Here is a 24,735-nt window from a genome sequence, read left to right as displayed (position 1 = left end):
TCCCAGGTTTTCGTTACACACTTACGGATCCAGAGCCGCCCCCCCCCCCCCCGCCCCAAAGATGATCAATTGATGTACTGTGGCCCCCTCTACTGGATTGGTGATAAACTGTTTATCAATTTTTTTTAATTTTGACTGACGCCAACCCCGACACGTATACCATGACAATTCTCGTATTAATGATAGGCATTTATGGCGCCATCTATCTAGAAATTATATGTATATATATAAATATATATATAAATACATATATATATATGTGTGTGTGTGGGGGGGGGGGTGTGTGTTTTAAATTGTTGTCAACTTCCTGCTCGACTTTCCAACGTAAATCAAGGTTATCGAAAAAAAATTGAAGCTTTTGCACCGTTTTCATAATTAATTTGAGTCTTTCGTAAATTTTACGCTATTTCCATCGTAAAATCGGAAGGTAAACTCATGATTTACTAAATCATGAGTTTAAGTGTGACACTTAAAAATACGGTATTTTTTTTGTCAGTGTGTGCATGTGGGATAGGTTACGCTGGTGTGATTGTAGCATGAATACATACACTCTAAATCAAATGTTTACCCAATATTGGGTAAAATGGGAACATACATGTTCGTTGGGTATAAAGATACCAACTAGTTTGTAAATTTTACGCAATGTTGCGTTGAAATTTATCCTTAAAACATGCATTTTTCCCAATACGTGGTAAAACATTCCCAGAAATTGTACATGTTCCCTTTGTACCCAATATTGGGTAAAATTTTACTCAGTATCTTTAGAGTGTATCTAGAATCCCTACTTCTCTTCTCTCTTCCCCTCATCTGCTGTCCTAAAGCATTTACAACAATAGCTCCATCTCGACGTCACGATACCGCCAATATAACGCATCCATTGATGGTTGTGGTGACATAGACGCACTTTGGAATAAATTAATTTGCTTGTAATAACGCCGCTCATTATTTCGGCGAATCTCAATCGCGTTTTGTACGTGAAACTACAACTGGATGGAAACTGCCCAGTTGGCGTAAAATAAACAGAGATAGAGTTTTGCATTGCTCACATTGATCGAGCCACCTTAAAGCCAACGCTAATAGGTGCTGAGCCTATATATTAGGATAATACACAGCAACAGGTTCTATAGTAGTTTGAGGGTTTACACGATGCTTTACGCAATTCAGGTTCTATTTTCTCATCCTCGAAACCTCTCGTCTTATTCATGCTATTATTAGAGTTTTCCTGAAGTAGCCTTTTCAGATTATCCGTTTTTGGGGCAAGTTGCACTGTAAAATTACAACTCTCACAAAGAGAAGTAGTGAAAGAAAAAGAATATACCACTTTTAGGACCCAAAGAGCAAGGAGAAACTAATCAGCGCGAAATCTGCGGAGACTCGTAAGTATATATATTTTTTTTGCTTTCTTTATCAGTGTTTATGTAGGTTAGTTTGAATATTAAAGACAAATGCCGGTTATAGGTGGAAATGTACTTCTGACAATGAACAGAATTGGCAGAAAGACACACACACGCGCACACCCACACGCATACAAATACAATTAATATAAAAAAACATGATACCGAACAGATTTCGAACAAATACAACGAAGATGACGACTGGAGTCTTCCAAGAATAGCAAATATTAAGATCGTTACGCCTTTTCTTTCCAACCATTTTGATAATATTTTCTAAAATTTATGATGTATGTTAATATGTCCGATAACCTAGCAAAACTGTTTCAATAATGTATGTAAATCTGAAATTGTCATGCATTGTTGTTGTCTGAAAAATTTCCGGCCCGTTGATGTGGTGTTACCCATTTACATGGTTTACATGTTAAATATCATATTTCAAGCAATCTGATTAAAAAAATTGTGTGCCTTTTCTGCATGAAAGAAAATAACCAAATTACGGTCGACCATTTTCTTACTTTCTGAGCCCCCTCAAAGGCCCCCACATTTATGAAAATCTGGATCCGCCGCTGCTATCAATAGGCAAAAACATAGCATATTAACTGTTAATCCAGAGTCTAGTTATTATTATCATTCTAAGAATTTACAAAACTAATGATTTAAAACTTTTAAAATGCTAAGGAATGAAGAAGAAAGGAAAATGGTACAGAATTGAAAAAAAAAACCACTTGGACGTTGAAAAAGAGTGACAGAAAATAATTTTAAGACATATACACCTTCAACATGTTCAACGTGTCATTGTTTACATTTTTCCTACACAAATTAAAATGTGCAGTATCTGTGACGGTCATTTCGGCTGACGTAGGCTCCGCGCTTGAATAATCAAATGAAATCAAATGGAAGTATGTTTTAATTAAATATGTATAAAACGTAAAAAATGGAAGAAAATACAATACTAAAAGGTTTTAACCAAATATCATTTGGTTATGAAGTATATTGATCATACAATACGATTTCTTTTAAAAGATCTTGAAATTTCTTTTCACGTTAAGTAGATGGGGTGTGGAAACACTAGACGGCTCTCTCTCTCTCTCTCTCTCTCATAGGCTCCTGTACAAAATCGACATTCGAGGGGAGACTAGCCCCCCCCCCCCGATACTCTCATGGTTGGGATGATGTAACATTCTTTTGGTAGTAAGATCACCGTGACCAATATAATTGCTTCCCTATGAATTAAACGATTTGAAAGTTGTTAGCAAGCTCTAGGAAATCGGCTCAGTTAAGTCTCCTTAGTCGCCGGGGGCAAGTGCTGAAACTACGTCCCTCTTAATGTTAGACGTTATTAGATTAAACGTTCAACTTTGCTCTATTCTTCATCTATATTTTTCTTCACCGTTCCCCTTAATTTTCTCTGATTTTAGCTCCCTGTGTATGCGGAACCTAAAAACATCCCCCTAGCCCCAAATAAGACATTTGTATGTGTTATTTTATAATTCTTAGTCGATATCTTGATTGACGCCAAAAATCTCGGCTGCCTCAAAACTGCTTCAATCGTGTATGTTGTCATAGTAATTTAATCGATGAATTTAATCAAACAAGAGAAATTTTAATTCTAAAATACAGACCGTCGGCCTAACCGCACCATATGGTACTATTGACACAATTTTTGTTGACATTTTGACATTTTTAAAAAGCATAATAGGACTGGAAGGGTGTGTCTTTTTGCACGCAATCGTGGAAGAAAATGAAATTATTGGCTTTATAATAATATATACTTGTAATATACTGATTTGTACAGCGCAGTAGCAATGTGCATATATTCTTCTGCAATGCTTGAAAAATAAAGTTCGAAAATGGAAAAAAAAAAGAAAGTATGGAAATCAATGTAAAAGATAGATTTTAATCTAAGTTTGAACGTTTTCTTTCTACCTCCATGTTTTTACTAATGGAGAGGATCTAATTACATATGGTAAACCCTTCCAGAATGGGGCTGAGCAGGCGGAACTACGATCTCCCAAAGTTACCTTTGCATTATACGAGTTGGGATGTAAAAAATATCGTCAGATGTAAAATTATCGTCAAAACTCGCGGGTCGTGAGTATGCCTGTGAACGTTTCTTTTTAAATGCTCAGAAATATCGCTGGGGATTGACCACATAGTGCCCTGTATACAATTAAAGGACAAGTCCACCCCAACATAAAGTTGATTTGAAAAAAGGAGAAAAATCCAACAAGCAAAACACTGAAAATTTCATCAAAATCGGATGTAAAATAAGAAAGTTATGACATTTCAAAGTTTCGCTTAATTTCACAAAACAGTTATATGCACATCCTGGTCGGTATGCAAATTGGCAGACTGATGACGTCACCCACTCACTGTTTCTTTTGTATTTTATTATATGAAATATGAAATATTCTTATTTTCTCCTCCTTGTCAAGTGAAACAAAGTTTTATTTCTCCCTGAACATGTAGAATTACCATTATTTTAACAGTTTATGGTTAGGTTAAGTTGGTCCTTATTGTTAAATCTGTAAAAATTGAAATATTCTATAATTCAAACAATAAAAAACAAAAGAAATAGTGAGTGATGGACATCATCGACTCTCTCATTTGCATATTGCTGAGTTGTGCATTTAACTGTTTTGTGAAATATAAGCGAAACTTAAAAATGTCATAACTTTCTTATTTTACATCCGATTTCGATGAAATTTTCAGCGTTATGTTTGTTTGATTTTTCTCCATCGATTCAAATCAACAATTTTCTGGGGTGGACTTGGCCTTTAACAAAATCTTGAAAGATATTCGTTGGCGAACTGGAAGCCAGTGCAATGCATTTGAGATAGGGGTTATTCTTGATATCTAGTTTGACTACAAATCAGCCGTGCACATTTTTTTGGTACTCTCTGAAGACACCCAATTTGAGACGAGGGGAGCCGTCACAATAACAAAGCTAATTAGTAATAATAAATGCATGGATAATTGTTTTCATGTTTTCATCATCAGTATCAAAGTAAATGAAAAGAGTTGATAAAAATTCTGAACGGAGCTGAATGGAATATATATACAAAAATATTATTACAACCCAATACAATGCATCAAATGCAACCAAACGACAATGTAACACAAAAAGAATGTGGGTAAAGTAAAATAATCCAGTCGTTACTCGATCATCTCAACCATAATGTCACCGATTGACTGAAAGCCGACTTCCTATAGGCCTAAAAATTATAATCATATGCCATAATAGGCATACTTTTTTCATTTCTCTTGTTGTTTTATTTTACAATATGATAACTCAATTATCAATATAACATTAAATATTTCAAATAGTAAACCAATAAAACAAGCATGTGAAATACTGTACTTTAATTATGTAGAGGCGTTGTGGCTCAGCGGACTCTGAACCACAAGGTCCGGGTTCAAATCCCACCGCAGCACTAGCGCCCTTTGGCAAGGCATTTATCTACATTTGCCACTCTCGACCCAGGTGTAGTAAATGGGAATTCCTTGAATGCTTGAGTGTCCGATCAGGGTAGCCGTGCTAAAGCAGGGGTAATGCAGTATGCAGCGCTTAGAAACATTTGTATAAAGCGCTATACAGTCCGTATAAGAAAAACGGGACAGTTTTGAAGTCTATTAAAAAAATGTTTCTAATTATTGTATCTATATTTTGATGTTGATAGATGCTCTGAGATCTTATCTTTGAAATGCAATTTAAAAAGATAAATTTTGTTCATGCTTGAGCGAACCTGGGGACGTTTTTGTCGGGGGTTCAAAAAGAGGCTTGCGCCAAAATGGCAGAAATGAGAAATGTGATGATTAGATTTTTGGCTAATCAGCAGACTTCCTCTTAATCTTTTCATCATCTTTGCCATAATTTTCAAATTATGCTGTCAAATTTCATTTACAAATTTATTTATCTGAAATTTTTGTTTTTCATTTAAACTTCTTTTACCTTTGAATTTTCCTTCATAAGTAAGAAAAGAAGACTTTGTCAACCCAAGTAAGAAGATTTGCACTATTAATTGGGAGAATTTGTAATTATTCAAATCCTTTTATTATGTGAAACAGATTATGGTATGGAACCTATAAAAGACATGAACCTATTTTCAAGGGGTTATTGAAACCTTCACCAAGTTTAATTTATGTGCTTGACAGGACGAACAGGAAAGGATTCATGTCTTTCAATGGCAATGGTGTATTGAGTCGATTTTGAAGGAGCAAGATATGGCAGATCGGGTAAAATTTATTAATATGTTGTGAAGCGAGCGAGCAAAAAATGTCGACTTTTTATTAAAATATCCCATTTTGTGATTTTGACGTAATATTCAGAAAATGATATCATATTTCACTTTCTATGTTTTCTGTTATTTACCTTTCCACTGACTTCAGGTAGGCACATAGCAATGTTAATTGTGTTGTTTCTGTTTTTTTCTGTCTTGGTCATGATTTTTTATTGGGGGCACCCCGAGCCCCCGCCCATCAGTATGCCACTGTTCAAAGGCACCATAACCTTTGTAGCACACAATGACAGGATTTGAAAAAAAAAACATGCTCTCCCATACTTCGGTTTAAAAAAACATTGTTCTTGCCTAAAGAAGGAATATTCAAAGCTAAAAGAGAACATTTTAAAAAGGAACAAAAACAAAACTATTTAAGCAAATAAGTAGATTTGGAAATGAATTTTGACTGCATAATTCGAAAATTATTGCAAAGATAATGAAAAGGCCAAGAGGAAGTCTGCTGATTAGCAAGAAGTCCGACCATCATATTTATCATTTTATGCCATTTTGGAGCAAGCCTCCTTTTTTATCCCAGACAAAATCATTCCGTGTTCGCTCAGGCATGAACGAAACTAAATCATTTTAATGGTATTTGAAGGATAAGACCTCAGAGCACATATTGACACCAAAATATAGAGATCATAATTTGAAACAAAACATTTATAGACTTCAAATCTTTCCCGTTTTTTTATACGCACTGTATAAATGTTGCATTTTATTATTATCATTTATTTGAATAAGTAGATTATAAAGTTTTATACGATTGTCTCATTTCTTAATTCCGGTGCGGCTTGGTTATGAACCATAGAGAAACCATTACGATATTGATTTAAATGCAGCCAACAAGTCGGCCGGCAAGCATCTAATATCTAATGAAAATATACATCAGCTGTCCAGCGTACCAGGGATGCCGTGTGTTAGGACTACGGGGTATATATGTGGTATTAGCAATAGAACGGTATGATATGTTATGATGTAAATTTAAAAACGATTCTTCGCAGGATTTGTCACAATGATTGAGAGTGTACTTCCATTCCAAATGATCGATATCAATCACTTGGAATGGAAGTGCACTTAATGATTCTCATAATGCAAAACTACATGTATATCTGATGAATTAATATGCATGCAGTTGATGGTCAAGGGACATCACAAAAAAGACGGCTGCTCAAAATTGAGATCTTTGTGGTGGTTTCACAAGTTGAATACACAGAAGCGCTTTTAATTGCGATGAGAATACTGTGCCAATATAGCCTAATTACTGACACAAATCTCAATCAGACCATTTAAATATTATGAATAATAGTGGGTTTTAAGGTATTAATAAGGTTGTATATTGCTTGAATTATTCGGGGGATGCACAATATACTGGTAGTTAAATAATTTGGTTTGTACCCGCCGCCGATTCAGGTCGTCAGGCAACGTTTGGAATCGCCATGGTAATTACTGTGGGCTGTGTATTCGTGCGTAATTTTATTATGAGTGTGTGTATCAGGGTGTGTGTGTGTGTGTGCTTATGTGAGCTCATTGTGTTGCTTTGTATTAATCGATAAGATAATTTTTGTCTCAGGCAATCTTGATTAGAAAGACAAGACTGAATTAAACATGGTCCGCCTGGTGGCTATGTTTATTGATTATGAATATCATATGTATTAATAATTATTATTATTCTGTTTTACTTTTTATCATTTACATTATTTACATTTTGAAATAATAATTAACAACGATGATGATAACAGAAATAATGATGATCACGATAATAGTTATAGTGGTAATGATGATAATCCGATTATAACTTGGTGTTTTATATCATCGATTTTTTTTGTCATATTGTTCTAATCATGATTGCATCAGTTATTATCATCATTAGAATAAAGGAATATAGTAGAAGAAGTATATAGTAGGAGAAGTAGCATCTTTAATATTAGAATCAATAAAATGGCCGAAAGTCCACCCAATTTTACCAAGTTTATTTGTGAGAAAAAGGGCGAAAACACACATCCTAAAGTGTTACCAAAAATATATCTATAATACTGAAATCATATCATTTTCAAAATTTAATCGTTAAAAACGATATTCATATTTTATAAAAATATTAGACTTTAAGATAATCTGTTCCTTGAGCACGTTTTTCCTCCAAAATATATTTATGAATTGCCCCAGGAATATTCTTTTCCTTGGTATGTAGTATTGATATTCATTCATTTTGAAAATGTAATATAAAATATTTAGCTATGATAGTAACAATGGTATCTTGAGCTATGGGAAGATAGGAATGTTTAGAATCCTAATATATATTATTCAAAACTTGTATTGGCATACTTTGTGGTATGAAGGTTATAGAATCTTGCATGGAAATTGTGAGATCATTATACGTGTTTAATAGTAGATATAGTAGATAAGACTATATAGTAGATAGTAGATAAGACCATGGAGCTAAGCTCCATGATAAGACTATAATGATTAAAACGAGCTTCATTTTAGAGTAAAGTTGCAGTCCCATCAGCGAACGCTACTTGAAAAAAAACGTAATGATCTGTTTAGAGTCGGTTTTGTGGGTGCGAACAGACTGGAATAGAGTGGACTTGGTGACTGATTCATATTGCCTCTAATGAGTGCACTCATCCGTGGAGCTAACAAAACATATTTTACGGTATATATCTCCCTCTGTTCCCTTTCAAGGAGTATCAGTATTCATTTTTGTTTAATTACGACTCAATTGTTACAGTGATGATACCAAAACTAATGAAGTGATGTCTCACCAAACCTCGAATGAGATGTGAAACTGAAGAAATGGATATACAACGACGGACTATTCAAAGTTGTCTTTTTCCTTTTATTTACCATGTCTTTTTATTTGAAATTTTGTAGTACAGTCTCACTGGCAATAGCGTTTTGTATGTAGGACAGCTCCGCTAATTCGATTGTTTTTTCCCCTGTATCTCTTTATCAAATAAATAAATAAATAAATGAATAAATGAATTAATAAATACATAAATAAGTAAGTAAAATAGATATATAGATAAACTTCACAATTTTCCAACTGCAATATACATAGAAGTTACGACGTTTCAATGACTGATTATCTAATTGTTCCAGAAATCGCCTCTGACGTGGATGTTTGAGTAGTTTGGAAACATATCAAATATGGCCATGAACTTGCGTATAACATACATAGCATATATTTGTTTTCGTTCACGTGGGTAACGTCTTAATTCATAAATTCATGTTGCAGTACTACAAGGAACTATTCGACACAGCTATGGCTCCGAAAGTATTAATGCAGGCTCTTCTTTTATTCCTTCATTTTCTTTTCAATTGAAGCACCCATAGACCGGATCATGAAAAGCTTTAAACGTTTAATTTATAAGTTTTGCCAAACTGGTTTAAATTAGTCACAAAAAAGAAAGGAATGCAGGAAATAAAAAATTTCTTTTTCATAGTTATTCCCTCTAAAACTGAATATTTTCATCCCCATGATCTCACCTTTTCCAATTTAGTAGATCACTTTTGTTTTCTTACTCAAATAAAGATGGCCATGGGCATGATGAATTAAAAGACATTAAGGTATTCATTAAGCTATAAAAAGTCGTTGGGTTGCATAATGGCACTATCATTTCCATTTTTCATTATATGCAATATTAATTTCATTGATAGGAACTCCCAATGAGCCATTTTCATTATCAAACCTTCAAAGATATTGATTGGTACTTACGATAATCAAGTAGATATATACATGCATTGTAACCCAAAATATAATACATGTTTTAGGCTATTGACGGCAACACTTACGCGATTAATGTAATGTATTATCTGTTAACCATTATCATGATTATATTGTAATTAATGGTTATGGCATTGTAATTAGTATAATGTTAATAAGTGACGGAGAGAATGATTGATCACTTGTTAAGATGAATGATTTCCGGAGGTATTGCAAACTTTATGAAAAGCAATGTAATCATCACAATTATAAAATATATGCGAAATTCCACACCATCGCTCAAATTGGCATATAAAATAATTTTCGCGTCAAATAGTCATTAGATAAATGTTCGCAAAGTGAGTCATTTCACAACACAATAAACCGGCCCGTCTCGAATTAGTCGTGTAGCAGTTATATATCTCTTAAGCTTCACCAGTATTTTCATAAATAGATGTGAACAAGTTTGAGGAAAATGTATTTCCATATCTGAATACTCCGTATTGTATCGCTTGCAATCCTGAAACAAGTATTGGCGCCGCTTTTCCAGTTGCTGTGACATCGTCTACAGCATGAGAATAAGTTTTTGAAATATATTTTGTTTCTTTTCTTCCGTGAGACTTCGGGTCACAAAACTTGGGTCATTAAGTAGGTTAACGGAATTAAACTATTTAGGCTATGTTATGCCATGACATAAAATAAGGTAGTTTAAGGTAAAGAACGGTCGAAGTTTTGTTCGAAGAACAAGAAAAAATCCGAATCCGACAATTTCGAGGTAATTCTTCGGATTTTTCTTTGTGTTGAGAAAAAAGTTCAACTTTTCCTTTAATATTTTCAACCAACACAAATGAAGTTTCATGAAAGAGGTTTAAGGTTTTGAATTTTGTGGATAATTTTTGAATTTCAAATTCGTATATCATGGAACTTGAAGATTATGGTTAATGAAGCATCCGAAATTATGCAATCATATAGCACTGTGTCAGGCCAAAATGAATTTTCTTTTATTGAACTTTATAAAGATGGACATTTCATCAAAATTACTAAATATATACTCAAATATCATACTGATATGTGTATTACATAATCATGATAATTAGCCGTTAATATTCTCTGGGAACTTTTCACCGCTGTTAAGAAATGAACATGTTATACAATTATTAATAGTAAGTTTATAAATTTGAAAGATTGACTTTGAACTTTGTGATGGGGTTCATCATCACTCAGGGATTAGAAAGCCAATAGAGGTATTCTTGTTTTTCTATTCTTTTTTTTTTTTGCTGATGGCCTACATGCTTACGATTTCCTGTGTGGTACTCTTACCAGAGATATTTACCATTCTTATACAGAAATGTAGAAAGTAACTTATAATGTCCGAGTCCTATCTTGAAGATTCGTCATTGTGTAGAGGCGTGGATGTCCTCCCTCTGTTTCTTGTCACTCAGATTGATGTTTGTGGGTGAGAGAAAATGTTTTATCGTGTTTATTAGGGTGTGTGGGTTAGTGCGTGTGTGTTCATCTATGTCAATGTGATTTAATGTTAGAGTGTTTATGCGATGTAAACATACAACGTTTTACCTGCCTGCGAGGAAATTTGTTTTCGGTGTATTAAACAAAACAATTAATTGCATTTTCTGCGCCATTATGTTTGATGATGTTCTGTCTGTCCATTGTCTTTCCTTCTCTCTGCGTTTCTTATTTCCTCTTAATTAAGAGCTCGATAACATCACAGTCCAACACAATGTATTCGCGCACCAACGTCAGAGGGTAATAAAGACGTGTGCCTTGCCAAGGTTAGGGTTCCGCTGTAAACTTATAATCGAATGGCTATTCATTCGTATGGTAACATTTTTTACTTTACAACATCGAAAGCATATCATTCTCCTGAAGACGACAAGAACACACTTGGAAACACCTCGAAACGTCGCGACGCGTCGAGTTCAGGCAACTGCCCAAGAAAGATACATGTTGTGTCGTGAAACCTACTACACTATCGAAAGCATGTACTCACTTTATTCTATTTTCCAAATTCGCTCCATTAAAGCCTAAACATTTAAGATTGGAATTTTTTATTTTACTTTAACCCATTTCAATAAATCGAAACCTGGATGATGATGACTCATTTGATATTGGCCAAGTCATGCGGACCGAATCGATCGAAAATAGCTCGATGTTTCATATGGGTGTAACATTTGTATGTCTAATTAAATGTGTATTCCACGACCACGCCTATATAGCATACATGCTACATAACCCCTTAAGGCATGTAAGATAAAAATCAACAATACCACTTTTCTGAGCAATATTCAAGATAAATATTGTATTTAGAATAATTATGTATATAAACATATTTGTACCATTTTGCTCTACCGTACCATAATATATTGTACAATGTGGACCTTAATAACAACTGTCGGATATAGGCCTAGTAAATGAAAACCAGTTATATAATATTTTGATGATATAAAAATGAGACAGCCGATAATCAATTTTCATGAAATTAGATGGGAGGCAATGCATGATTCCTCCATGAGAATGCGTAATCACTATTGTTGTAACACAGGTAACATAATTTATTGACAGATCTTCGAAAATTGACACAATCTATTCGTTTTCCATGTTTCTACCTCCACCAAACATGCTAAATGTCTATAATAAGCAATATATATCCACAATCACCAATTGCAAATGCTCATTCCTGATATTGTTTTATTCAGAAACTCCTGAGGAACCAGCTGCAACTGGTTTTCTCAGTAGGAAAACGAAGTCACGTGATCCAAAGGATAGCAGCCCACCTGTCGCCTGACTTATATTGAATGGACAGGATGTGGAATGGACGAATCATTCATTACCTACTTGTTGCTATGATGTGTGAGAGTACACCACGCGTAGTCGCCATTACAGGTAAATAGATTTATATCACTCACATGGGCGGAAATCCAAGGGGGACAGGGGGGACGTGTCCCCCCTACTCAAAATAGTAGGGGGACACAATATCAAATGTCCCCCTACTATTTGTGGTCTTTTATGATGGTAAGAAATACATCATTCAAAATCGAAATAAAACATGTATTTTAGGACGAGATGACCTTACTTTTGGGATGATAACCTTTTTTTTTGCTTGTCAAATTTATTTTCGTCGAATTTGGGGTGATAACCTTCTTTATTTTTGCTTGTCAAATTTTCCAGCCCCTTGTCCCCCCTACCTTTTGGGAGAGATTTTCAGCCCCTGATCACTCAGTCTCATTGATAGGTGAAAGGATGTTATTTACTATTATAATGAAGAGCGTAGATAAAGGCTAATACAAAGGTGGATAAACAGAGAGGGAGAAACACACACATGCACGCATCCACACTTAAATGTGCGTACCCACCCACATCCTCACCTACGTACTTGCAGTGGCGTAATGAGCACAAAAATATCAGGGGGCTAGATAAGGTGTATCGCAGAAAAATTAATAAAAAGTTGAGAGCGAGCGAAGCGAAAAAAAATTTCGACATTTTTATTTCAAAAATCAAATTTTGTGATAGATTTTGATTCAATATTAAAAATTTAATATCATATTTCACCCTTCTATCTTTTCTTTTCTCTTTTTTTTTTCTTTGACGTGAAAACCAATGCGTACTTGTGCGTATTACATGCACACACTTTCTCGCAGAAAAGGAAGAAAAGAGAAAAAGAAACGCATGACGTTACGCTGTTGATATTGTCAATGATTATGCAATTCATGAAAACAACATCGCCGATGAAGATGATGAGCGATAAAGAAAGAAATAAAAAGATAGATTTTTTTTGCAAACAGTGAACTGCCCAAAAAGTTGAGATGAAAAATATATTTCCCATGATACAAGAAATATAAGTTGTAAGCACAAGAGACCCACCAACTGAATCTAATTAGCTACAAGCAGAATGATGAACACATGCGGTCATCATGATTACCATTTTGGTTTGACATGTTTGATGGACTATTTGCAAGATGGCGCCACTATTAATAATACTAATTGAACGCTATCTTGATTAGATATCTGAATTATATTAGTCCTACAAACAAACATTTTATGATTCCATAATTCGTTTTGCTCGTCCGTACAACCTTAACCTATTTCGTTTTCTCCTGGCCACCGGTTTCATTAATTGTATTTCGTATAGAAACAATTCTAAGCTAATTGTACTTTATGACATATTGAACTTATGAACTGAAAACGACTGCATACAGAGTCCAAAACAATAAAGCCAACATAAGCAAAGCTAATAAAATACGACAGAATGGAAATGGAAAATGATAAATAAATGCATTTATGATATGATCATTTTATTTCGATTTGATTTTAATGTTTTCTTATACATATTACTGCATATTACTGCATATACATGTACTTGTAGGATGGTGTGCATTGAATAATTTATTGTGTCTGTATTTGCATAAGATAAAAACCTATGGTTTTTATCAATGACTGACAGTTTGCAATAAGAAAGGTTGCAGTTTGATAGAAGGAACTGGTAAGGGGAGGCTAATGATCACGTTCTAATACATTTTAGATATTCAATGTTCTTTGAATTCGTAATGAGGAACCTTAATTTACAAGCATTGCTTCACTTAGGTCTCCTCGTCTTCCTTTAAAATCATTTCTTTTCTGTCTTAAGCTGTATAATGTATTTAAAAACAATGTTTTCTGCATACTCTGTTTTATGTATACCAGGGGGCCGTTTCATAAAGCTGTTCGTAAGTTAAGAGCGACTTTAAGAACGACTGGTGAACCTTTCTTACGCGCTAAATAATCACCAATGAACATTAATGGTGAATATGATTTACCACAAGAAAAGATCACCAGTCGTTCTTCAAGTCGCTCTTAACTTACGAACAGCTTTATGAAACGCCCCCCTGTATGTTTATAATGTACTCTGCTTATTGTTTCATACAAACTTGTATGTTTGTCATGTATTCAAACTCAAAGTTGGAAGACAAATAAAATGAACTTATGAACTTACTTACTTTACTTATGTAATCTGGTTTTGCACCACGTCTATTCGATTACTTAATTGTCATTCATTTTGTCTCACCCCATACAGATATCCGTCTCGTAGATGGCGCTTCTCCGAACGAGGGTCGGTTAGAAATCGATGACCCCTCCCAAGGGTGGGGCACTGTCTGTAGCACCGGATGGGGTGTCAGTGACACGGAAGTAATCTGTCGTGAGCTTGGCTTTCCTGGGGCTAACGCATTCGTCTTCACCAACTCTCCGTTTGGCCAAAGCAACTTACCTATTCTTATCAATAATGTTGATTGTTACGGGAGTATGTATTTTTCTTTTCTGATGTCTGTTTTTTCAGTATGATTCTCTTTCAATCTCTCTCTCTATCTCTTTCTTAGCTGTTATTGTTTCCTTTATTATACTTGAATTTGTAATATTCATGCTATTCTAATCGTTTTTTGGGGGAAGATGATGAGTTTGTAGACAGATATCAACAAAAAAAACCACATGTACACCCCACACACATATATCCTCAGTGACTATATAATGATTCAGTCAGGAGTCAATGGTTTTACTCTATTACCCTATCATTTCTCTTTTCCTCCTTCTTGTACGTCATCTTAATCATCATCATCATTGCCCTTTTCTTCTGTTTTCCCTTCTTCTTCTTCTTCTTCTTCTTCTTCTCCTCCTCCTCCTCCTCCTTCTACTTCTTTTGTCTACTTCTGCTGCTGATACCACTGCTACTGCTAAACTAACCCTCCTATTCCTGTTACACTTCATCCTCTTCATCCATGTTATCATCTTCTTCAATGGCGTAGGCTAGTTTTGAGCATGCGGCGGTGCACACCCTCGGAGTTGGAAGTAAATTTTGGGGTGCACATGGAACTAAAGTTGGGAAAATCAGCTGTTGAAAGCATAAGGGTACAAATTTCGTTTTGCTTGCAAGTGTCGGAACTCCTCTGCTTCAGCGGGAGGATGCTCGTGCACCCAGTGCACCCCAAGCTTACGCCCTTGTTCTCCATTCACTTTCATTCTAATCGTCTATGTTATTATACATTGATGAGGGCATGGTTTTCATCTTATTTTAACGATACCAAAGTTCTTAGTTAATATCTTCATTTCTATCCCCTAGATGAAAGCTCCCTAAATGACTGCTATTTTGACGAGATACTCACTAGATGCACCCATCAAACAGATGTGGGCATTATTTGTCATAGTAAGTATATAGAATTAATATTCATCGTATCTAAATTAAAATAAATTAGTTTCTTGAGTTTGTGACTTGAAATTTTGTGACTACATTGGTTGATGCATGAAACGTAGGCTTGACAGAAAGTACACTCAACGAAACCAAGGACTGTCTTTATTTTTACAACAATGTGTAGATTGTGTTGAATATCATTCACACGTTTAATGCTTGATATGCAGTATATGTTCGTTATTGGGACAAATACATAATTCTGAAATTCGCACTTCCATTGATACAACAAGAGAAACGAAATTTATAAAAAGAAATTGTCAAGTTGGTTTATTTATGAAAAATATACCTTTTCATTTCCCTTAGAATGTTGCCATTAAACTTGTTTTTGCAGAGCCTGGTTACATCGGCTGTTTCGGAGACTCTTTTGAACGAATCTTCCAGGGTGCTTCCTTGATCGATACGGTGGGCATGACTATAGATGTTTGTCTCGAATTCTGCAGAAATCAGAGTTTCAAATACGCTGGTTTAGAATACGCAAGTGAATGTTACTGCGCAGATGCAGACACGAAGTACGACGTGCACGGAACGCACGACGACTCGGAGTGTCAGTACATTTGCATGGGCAACACGCTCGAGAGATGTGGTGGTCTCGGTCGAATTTCGGTCTTTGATAGTAAGTTCATACTCTAAGGTGATGTACATGTTCCTGTATGGGGCCGTCGAACTTCAACGCAACTTCTTTTACGCTTTAGAGCACATGCCTTATGATTATAGAGGATCTTCAATGTCATCCAATAACCAGGCGCTGACCCTGATATTGTCAAATTCCCTAAGTTTGAATTTCATTTAAACTTTGCGAGCCTAGAAACCTCCAATAGTTTTGTTCGCTAAAAGGCGTAGGTGAACACGTCCTGATCATATTTTCGCCATCCACCCATATCTTTACAGAATAATATCCTCAAGTATTTTTGTGAGTACTGTAAATGAAATACTGTCCTATTAAAAATAGTTCATCACAGAATTTTTTTTTTCTCAACTGCTCTTTCACGTCTTCATGGCGGTGACGTTAAAGGTCACCTTGTATACAATAATCATAACACTTATTTATACTTCTAAACAGCTACGATCGGATTTTGTGAAGATCCCGGGGAACCAGAGTATGGAACGCGACAGGGGGACTGGTTCCGTTATGGAGCTGCGGTGACCTTTGACTGCGCGGAGGGATACACTTTAATTGGAAATCAAACCATCCAGTGTCTTACAGCAAACGGTTCACCAGCCGTTGACTGGGATGCTGATAATCCCATGTGTGTAGGTAAGATATCAACGAAAGTCACTGTCTCATTGGTTGTAGGTCTATTTAAACAAAAAATATGTAGAAACTCTGTTTCTCGATGGTTAGTCTTTACTTAATATTGAGGACTGGGACGTCGCCGTACAGGTAACTTTAAAACATGTTGAGCAGGTTGGTTCTCTTTCAAGCACATTATATTGTTTATTTTTATAAGAACGGTTAGCTTAGGGCCTTTTCACACGATAATCTTGAATCATCATTAATTGTAATGATGATCGCAATTCGTCTGTAGAATCATCGTACCATTCACACGTTTACTCGAAAACTGTGATTTGAATTAGAATTTTTGAGCGAAGGCGGTATTGTGTCCTTGGTGACTTGTTAATCAAAGCACTGCATCACAAATACAAATTACAATGAGTGCATGACAATTGTATGATCTACGGAAGTGTTTGAAAGGTCTCGTAAGCTGCGCCCCAAAAAGATGTTTTGGAGGTCAATGTGATTAACGTTCGTGATTCTAGTTTTCGTTTCACACGTGCTAAAAATTCGTCATTAGAATTATGTTTTCACTGGAATCATTCAAATTACTATTTTGATACCGTGTGAAAGGGCGGTTAGATTAGCATCGTAGCAGACACTTCTAAGTGCCCTTTCACACGTGAATCTTTAATCATCATTGTGATAATGATTAATATTGTAATCTTGACTGTAATTAGCGTTCATGATTCTAATCTAATCATGTACTGGTCTGGTTTCACACGTGCTAAATATTCGTCATTAGCCTTATTTTTCACTGGAATCATCATTCAAATTATGATTTTTTTTTTACCATGTGAAAAGGCGGTTAATCCTTTGCACTGATAGGTTGGGACCCTGACTTTTATCATTCTTACTTTCCTAAGAAATACAATTTATTTGAGACAAAAACATTCACAATCAGGAATTTTCTGGACCTATTCTAAGATTTAAAATGGTGTTGACCAACGAATTGATAGATTGCAGTCCAAATTGAATAAGAAATATGACGATATTAGTTCACTGCCTTTCTAAGCTCATGTTCCTTTCCCTTCATCAAAGCCAATATACGTGGTCGATATATTTTGTAAAAAAATCTTCTCTATTTGGTTAATCTCTTAGATTATGCAGTAGTATTTTAGAAAAAAAGTTCGTGCTCGATTTCTTTCACCTTTCCTTGAACAATGAGATCAGTTAGAAAAGCTTTCTGACCCCAATTCTTGTCTAATTGGCCTTGCGTCTATTTAAAAAAAATTGTTGTGCAACCATCGTGTCACCGTCGCGTTCATAAGCATGCCTGTCATCATCTTCATTTTCGTCATCTTTAACGCCATCCGTGAATAAGTCTGTTTACTGTTGCTTTTTGTTTCTGTGACATCATTTACCACTTGTGCATTCTATACTGTCTACATCGTTACTTTTCCGTCATACTGTCAACAACGTTACTTTTTCGCAACTCTTTCACCCAAAATCTTTTTTTTCGGAAGCCACGCTTTTTTTAAATACACCTTTATCCTTGCCATCTTTTTATGTCAATCTGCAAAATCCTGCCTGCCTGCCTGCCATGAATATCACCTACAACTTACAGGTCTTCATCCCTAGCACCTAGTTTACGCTTTCTTTAAAATCGGGCTACCCTGGCCTATGCCAAATAAACTTTGTGATCCACATTCCGAATCGCATGCAGGTCCGACCGATATTCCAACCACAAATGCCCCCTCAACGGCACAGCCTACAACCGAGTCCACAACAGGTTTCTTTACAACGACAATTACAGATCCATCGACAACGATGGAAGCTACAACAGAGATCACTACGGCTGGGACTAGTACAACAGAATCGACAACATTCATTACAACGCCTGAGACGACAACAGCTGCGACGACAGAAAAGAGCACGCAATTCACAACCGAAGGGACTAAATCGACCGTAACAACAACAACAACATTTATTCCAACAACTGGAACGACAGCGATAGAAACGACCACAGAGTTAAAATCAACTGAGACCAGTACCACCGTGCCTACGACATCACAAATCCCGATAATAACCACAACGGATAGTGAAAGAACAGTGACTCTCAATATTGATACAACGACTGACGGTACTGCCACAGATATGGGTACTGCCACAGATATTGGTACCACATCGCCTGACGTTACTACAACATTTCAAACAACGACTGTGGATTCAATAACTACAGGTGCAGTGTTGCTGTTGGCTCAAATGAAAATGATTTTCGATTATATATTCACATCTTCCTTAGATCGTGATAATAAATGCGTCCGTTGTTGAATTCGGACGTGTCGTCCTCCAGTTCCTAATAACAAAGTCAGTTAAGTTTATTATGTTCAATGACGGGTATTGTCATGATTATGGAGCTTAATATTTCGCTTTGAGTTGTGCTATTGTACATATCTTTTTAAACATTTAAAGCCCGGCGCACACTATGCGATTCGTTGCGATCCAAGTTTCAAAGAAATTGTATGAACCTTTTATATAGACATTCCAACAAATAAAATCTTAGCAATCAGAGCTCAGGATACCGAGTATCCTGAGCTTTGATCGCTAAGATTTTATAAACTTCTGAAATCGAAATTTAGTCTGGTTCGAGACTTCCTTTAGGAATCAAAGCAAATTCAAATCCAAATTGTTTTGAATTCATCATCGACTGCGACGTGAAGCCAACTTGGACTTTACTCCGACCACTAGGCTTGCTGCGAAGCAAAATTGTTATTTTATTATTCATAACATTATGCCAAACTTAAAATGAAACAATCTTACTTCTTGTAACTTTCACATTTTAATGCACAATGCGATTTATTAAAATTCGCGTCACATCGGATCGCATAGTCTGCACTGGGCTTAAGGTTCAATCGCAACTTGGTACCACTGATTATTTTGAAGACTTTAATACACACTTTACCGGCACTTTTCACCAGAATCAGAATTGTTCTACACAGTAAAAACGCTGTTTAAGATTTTATACAACGCTGTTTACTATATGAACCTTACAGTATGTGTATAACTGTTTAAACAATCATGTTTAATTCATTGACAATTAGATATTCAAAATCAAACTTTGTTGCTTTAGATTCAAACAGTTGTTTAAACTGTTTAAACAATTACTGTAAGGTTCATATAGGAAATAGCATTGTATATTTTTTTTCACTGTGTACCAAGTGGGTTTTTATTATACCGTATGATTAAACGATTTTGAAAAGTCGCGGTAGTAGAAAAACTTTCATTTCACATCCCCCCTCCAAGAGTTCAAAACGATACAGATGATCCCCCGAGATTATTTCAAATCATTTTGGATTATACAGGCAGTGTTCTGCTCAATTCCCCTCTGAAACGCATAATTGATTTTGAACTTTTATTTTTTTTATTTGACTCGTTGTCATTGATTCTATCGACATTTTGAAATATCCAGGAACACCGCCAACAACGACAGAAGTTACAGCAGAAACCACAATTGACGACAAAACTGATCCAGCGATATCTGTAAGTAATATTATTTTTCTTTTATTTTACGATTTCTTTCTCTATTCAAGACGATTCATATTTTTTCCCTCATGGTAGATAGAAAGAATGATATTCTACTAGAGTCAACAAATGACATACAACAACTTTTATCCTTAGCAGACTCCATTAATGGTAAAAAGTGTTAAAATATTCAAAATATTTTAAGAACATATTTTGAATAATTCTGTTACCGTCGTCATTTTGCGATTTACCTGAATCTCCAGCTCCACTTATAATGCCTATCATGATTAAAAACCCCTGGTATGTTAGTCATGACTTTCCCAGTTGTCTTTGTTTTCTGTTTTTGTAACAGCAGTTAGGCGTTTTCTAAGTTCAGCTGACCCCCCATACTCTTTCATGGACATCATCCCACAAGCGAATATAAAAGACCACTAACAAAATGGAAGAAGAGGGGGATCAACAACACCCCTATCTCTCTCCTGCCTTCCCACTCTCAATTTCACTAATATGTATGCCAGGTTCATCTTTGTTTTAGATCAAAGGCTGGATTGTGAGATTACCCAGGCACTATTATTAATTGATCAGAAAAGTAGTGTCACTATTACGAAGAAACAGGAAAATACAGATAACGCAATAAATGTTCATAAATATGAAAATATCTTCCAGGAATCAACGGGTGGTACTAAATCCCCAGAGGGTAGCACCAGAGCCACACCCATCGGTTCCTCTACCACGGAGGGTCTTACCCCTAACGTTGGGTCTCAGAAGGGCAAATGGCCTTGGCCACCAGGTAAGAGTGAAGACAATGAGAATATACATTATTTTAAAGGCATACAACCCGAGGGGTACCTCGTCAAATGTTCTCGAAATTGTAAAGATTTAAATTACTTCCAGACAATGCCAGAATAACTCAATTATCAGATGCATTCTTGATTATAGTATTTCTTCCCGATATCTTTAACAGAGAGTTACTTTACTTAAACGGAATGGAATTCATTTCTTTGAAAAAATTAATGAAAGAGAGAAATTCATCACCAGATTAATCTTCGAAAGTTATCCGTTTAATTTATGCTTTAAAAAAAAACATTCAACTAGAGTATATTGAAATCCTACCCTAGGAAAAGGTGAGGGGGTTGTAGATATGTTGATGTATTCCCCCACTGTACAACTGCTTTCCTACAGCCATTTCGTAGATTCTTCACTCGCATATTTTTAAGAATGGTTCGTCAGGTCCCGACCTCAACGCATGCCACCCTTAAAATCTCCACTCATAAGAACACTTCATGATCACATTGCCGACTAATGCAGTCTGTTTCATGGTGTTTTGCAGTTGGCATAGGTCTTCTCCTTGGAGGGATAATACTCGGTCTCCTTCTCATTCTCCTCGTCATATGCCTAGTCGTAACCAGGTAGGTTCACTCTTATTTCCGCGCAGAATAGGAGTAAACACTATTCCGAGTTAAAGTGACTCAAATTTCTAATGAATTTGACTCGGAAATGTCAGACATCAGCTGAAAATTACTAATTTCTGAGTCAAAGTATATAACTCGAAAACGAGTCACTTTGACTAGAAACAGAGTTGAACCCTAATTGACTTCATCCCAAGATAAATTTGACTCCGAAGAAATAAGCGCGAGTCATCGACATCAGCAGGCAACCTGTGGGTTGCTATTATCGCTAGAACTCCAGTAATGATAAGATGAATCATGGAAAATAATCTCATTTTGAAAAACGGAGAGGAGATTAGGTACATGAAAGAGATCATTGTCAAGTCACTTACAGATTGAAGATTGCCCCACCTCAGTTTCCAACAATATAAAAAAAAAACATCAGTATTTTCCTCAATCATCCAGTTTATTTTACTGAGAAAAAAGAAAAAAAGAACTGCTGTTACAGAATCATTATGCACATGCCACAACATTCCTATTGCCATACCTATTTTAAAAAATCGCATTCTTGCAGTTGCTTGTTGAAATCGTTGACGAAGATTTATGGAATACTTAGTTTTCTGTTACCTACAATATCATGCTTGTATATATATTTAAAAAAAAAATGGATGGTGGCATGTTTTCTTTTCGCAGCCCAAGAGCAAGGGTAAAGAAAGGGGAAGAGGATGCGGTCCGCCTGCAAAACGCCCGTCACTCCCCTGTTGGCAACAGTTACTCACCCGACATCATCCTAGATCGTGACGGCCGTCAGACTTATCGGAGGACCGGGAGTCAGCCGGCCGAGGATTCAGAGACGTACGACAACGGCGCGTTCCTAGCAGACGACGCTTCTGTCATAGGGGTGTACGGCGAACGACAGAGGGCGGTCGAGAACCCGTACGCGACTTTTCAGTCAGACAACACGTCCAAGAAAATCCTCTTCGCTGAAACCGCGCGAAAATTAAATCAGATCTACGTACCGGGTAGTCCCAACGAGTCAACGTTGAGTAGAGGAACAAGAAGAAGTGGCAGCGATCACTACGGTGCTCAGCTGGTTGTGTAGTTCTCTCGTAATTCTTCCTTTTATAATTTTTATTAAAAGAAAATTTGGTTATGATCGCACTTCTATTTTGTATTTTAAGCTTATTTGGAAAAAAAGAGAGTGTTGTCGAATTGTGTATGTGAGAGTTGGAGTATGTTTATGTGTTATAATACAGTGGCATCAACGAGCCCGACTTTAGACCGGTCGTTGAATGTCATTTGAAATAATGTAATAGATTTGATCGGTTTTGTTATGGCTTTGTTGGTGAGACAGAAGTATCATGAGTAAGATAATAATAAACAAAAACTGATTACGTTTTACTATAGGGGTATCATTTAATGATGATATTTGGTAAGAACGATTAAATTATTTCAAATGGTGATTACAGTAGTTCTAAAATTAAATGTTAAATTAACTTTTGAATCGTTGGAGGAGTGACAACCTATTTTAAATGTTGTATTTACTAATTTAAATGGTTCTACCCAACACAAAAGCTTGTTATTTAAAACTCGAGTCGAGATATAATTATATTACTTACAAATTCTTATTTTCAACTGTTTCAAAAAATACCTATGAATGCCACATTTTCATCAGGAAGTATTTTTAAAAAAGCGAAAATCTTAGCCAAAATTGAGAAACAAGTTTATTCTTCTAAACGGTTGGTTTTTGTAACGGCTTATCAATTCTCTTGTTAATTGTCAGATTATAATGAATTTGATTTTGCTCATTAAACAAGGTGCGAACATCATTTCAAAAGTGGAATTTCTGCGCCTTAACAGGCTAATTTATGTATCATGTAATTGTCATTTTATGACGTTGTATTTGGAAAGTATTTCTTTTTATTTGAGTGTGCATATCCTACTGGAAAGAACAAATTAACCCCGTTCTCATTACCGCCCTAGAACTAGTTTAACCAGAGGCGTCGATCGCCCCACCAATGAAAATATTGGGGGGGGGCAAACATATCGTTTTGCCCCCCCCAAAAAAAAAAAAAATAATAATAATAATTCCGCATGTGCAAAAATAAAATAAGATTGTAATGTTACACAGAAATCAGCAAGCGAGATTGAGATACACAACTCGTATTTTACTTAAAATCGTGCTCAAAATGTCCGCTTTTCAGATTGGAATATAAAAATTCAGCTTCGCGCTCGCATCATTTCTGTAGCAAAAACTCAATATACTTTTCATGATTAAATAGGTGAATAGAATGTCCCGTTTTCAGTTCTAAACCTCAAAAGAACTCCCGCTTCGATTTGAAATAATCTTTTGTCGGATATATATTTTGTTCTTTATTAAAAACGTCCATTACACTGTCAATTTTTTTAGATCGAAATATCAAAATTTTCAGCTCGCGCTCGCATCTATTTTTCATTTAGATACCCATCTTAATCATTGGTACCAAAAATGCTTAGAATATCAAGCTTTCAGGTCAGAATATAAAGACATTTTAATTCGCTCTCGGCACTCGCATTATCTGTATAGTGAGACATGTATTCTCCTCATGAGTTACTACAAACAGTCCTAAACATGTACCTTTTCCCCGTTTTCAGTAGTTTTAAAAAGTATAATGAGAACGGTGTCATATTCACAGGAGTGTGTTCACGCTGTGTTCACATAGTGGACTGTGTAAAAATGAGATCCACACTTTAAAAAAAGATAACAGTGGAAAGATTTGTTCAAACTGTGGACAACTCGTTATGTAGTGTGTTCAGAGTATGATCACGTAGTGGACTGTGTGAAAATGTGTTCCATAAAATTAATAATGACAAAAAAAATCGACGTGAAGATAACTAGGTGTAAAATAGTATTGAAAATTATTTTCTTGGTAACCAACTAATGGAGTTCTTTGCATTTTCAAATATTAAGTAATGTTGTAATTAATAGGCCTATTTATTTGTTTTATTATAATATGT

General features: G+C 35.6%; 1 protein-coding gene across 2 annotated transcripts; it reads left to right on the top strand.

Annotated features, from left to right (window-relative positions):
• The first annotated feature begins 876 nt into the window (after positions 1 to 876).
• On the top strand, positions 877 to 23,763 carry LOC129280320 (uncharacterized). Of its 2 annotated transcripts, XM_054916356.2 has the most exons (11): positions 877 to 1,376; positions 12,092 to 12,278; positions 14,446 to 14,670; positions 15,484 to 15,567; positions 15,944 to 16,225; positions 16,673 to 16,867; positions 18,552 to 19,067; positions 20,298 to 20,368; positions 21,017 to 21,140; positions 21,681 to 21,759; positions 22,432 to 23,763. In XM_054916356.2, the coding sequence occupies exons 2-11, from the start codon at positions 12,191 to 12,193 to the stop codon at positions 22,838 to 22,840; spliced, it is 2,073 nt and encodes a 690-aa protein (XP_054772331.2). In that variant the 5' UTR covers positions 877 to 1,376; positions 12,092 to 12,190; the 3' UTR covers positions 22,841 to 23,763. The 2 variants fall into 2 exon arrangements, with proteins under 2 accessions (XP_054772331.2, XP_063968498.1); XM_064112428.1 differs by lacking the exon at positions 18,552 to 19,067 and having other exon boundaries at positions 940 to 1,376.
• The last annotated feature ends 972 nt before the right edge of the window (positions 23,764 to 24,735 follow it).

This window comes from Lytechinus pictus, chromosome 17 (genome assembly GCF_037042905.1).
Source record: "Lytechinus pictus isolate F3 Inbred chromosome 17, Lp3.0, whole genome shotgun sequence".
In the NCBI taxonomy this organism is placed as follows: domain Eukaryota; kingdom Metazoa; phylum Echinodermata; class Echinoidea; order Temnopleuroida; family Toxopneustidae; genus Lytechinus; species Lytechinus pictus.
The sequence above is the reverse complement of the archived record's forward strand: the minus strand, read 5'-3'. Positions and strand labels throughout refer to the sequence as shown.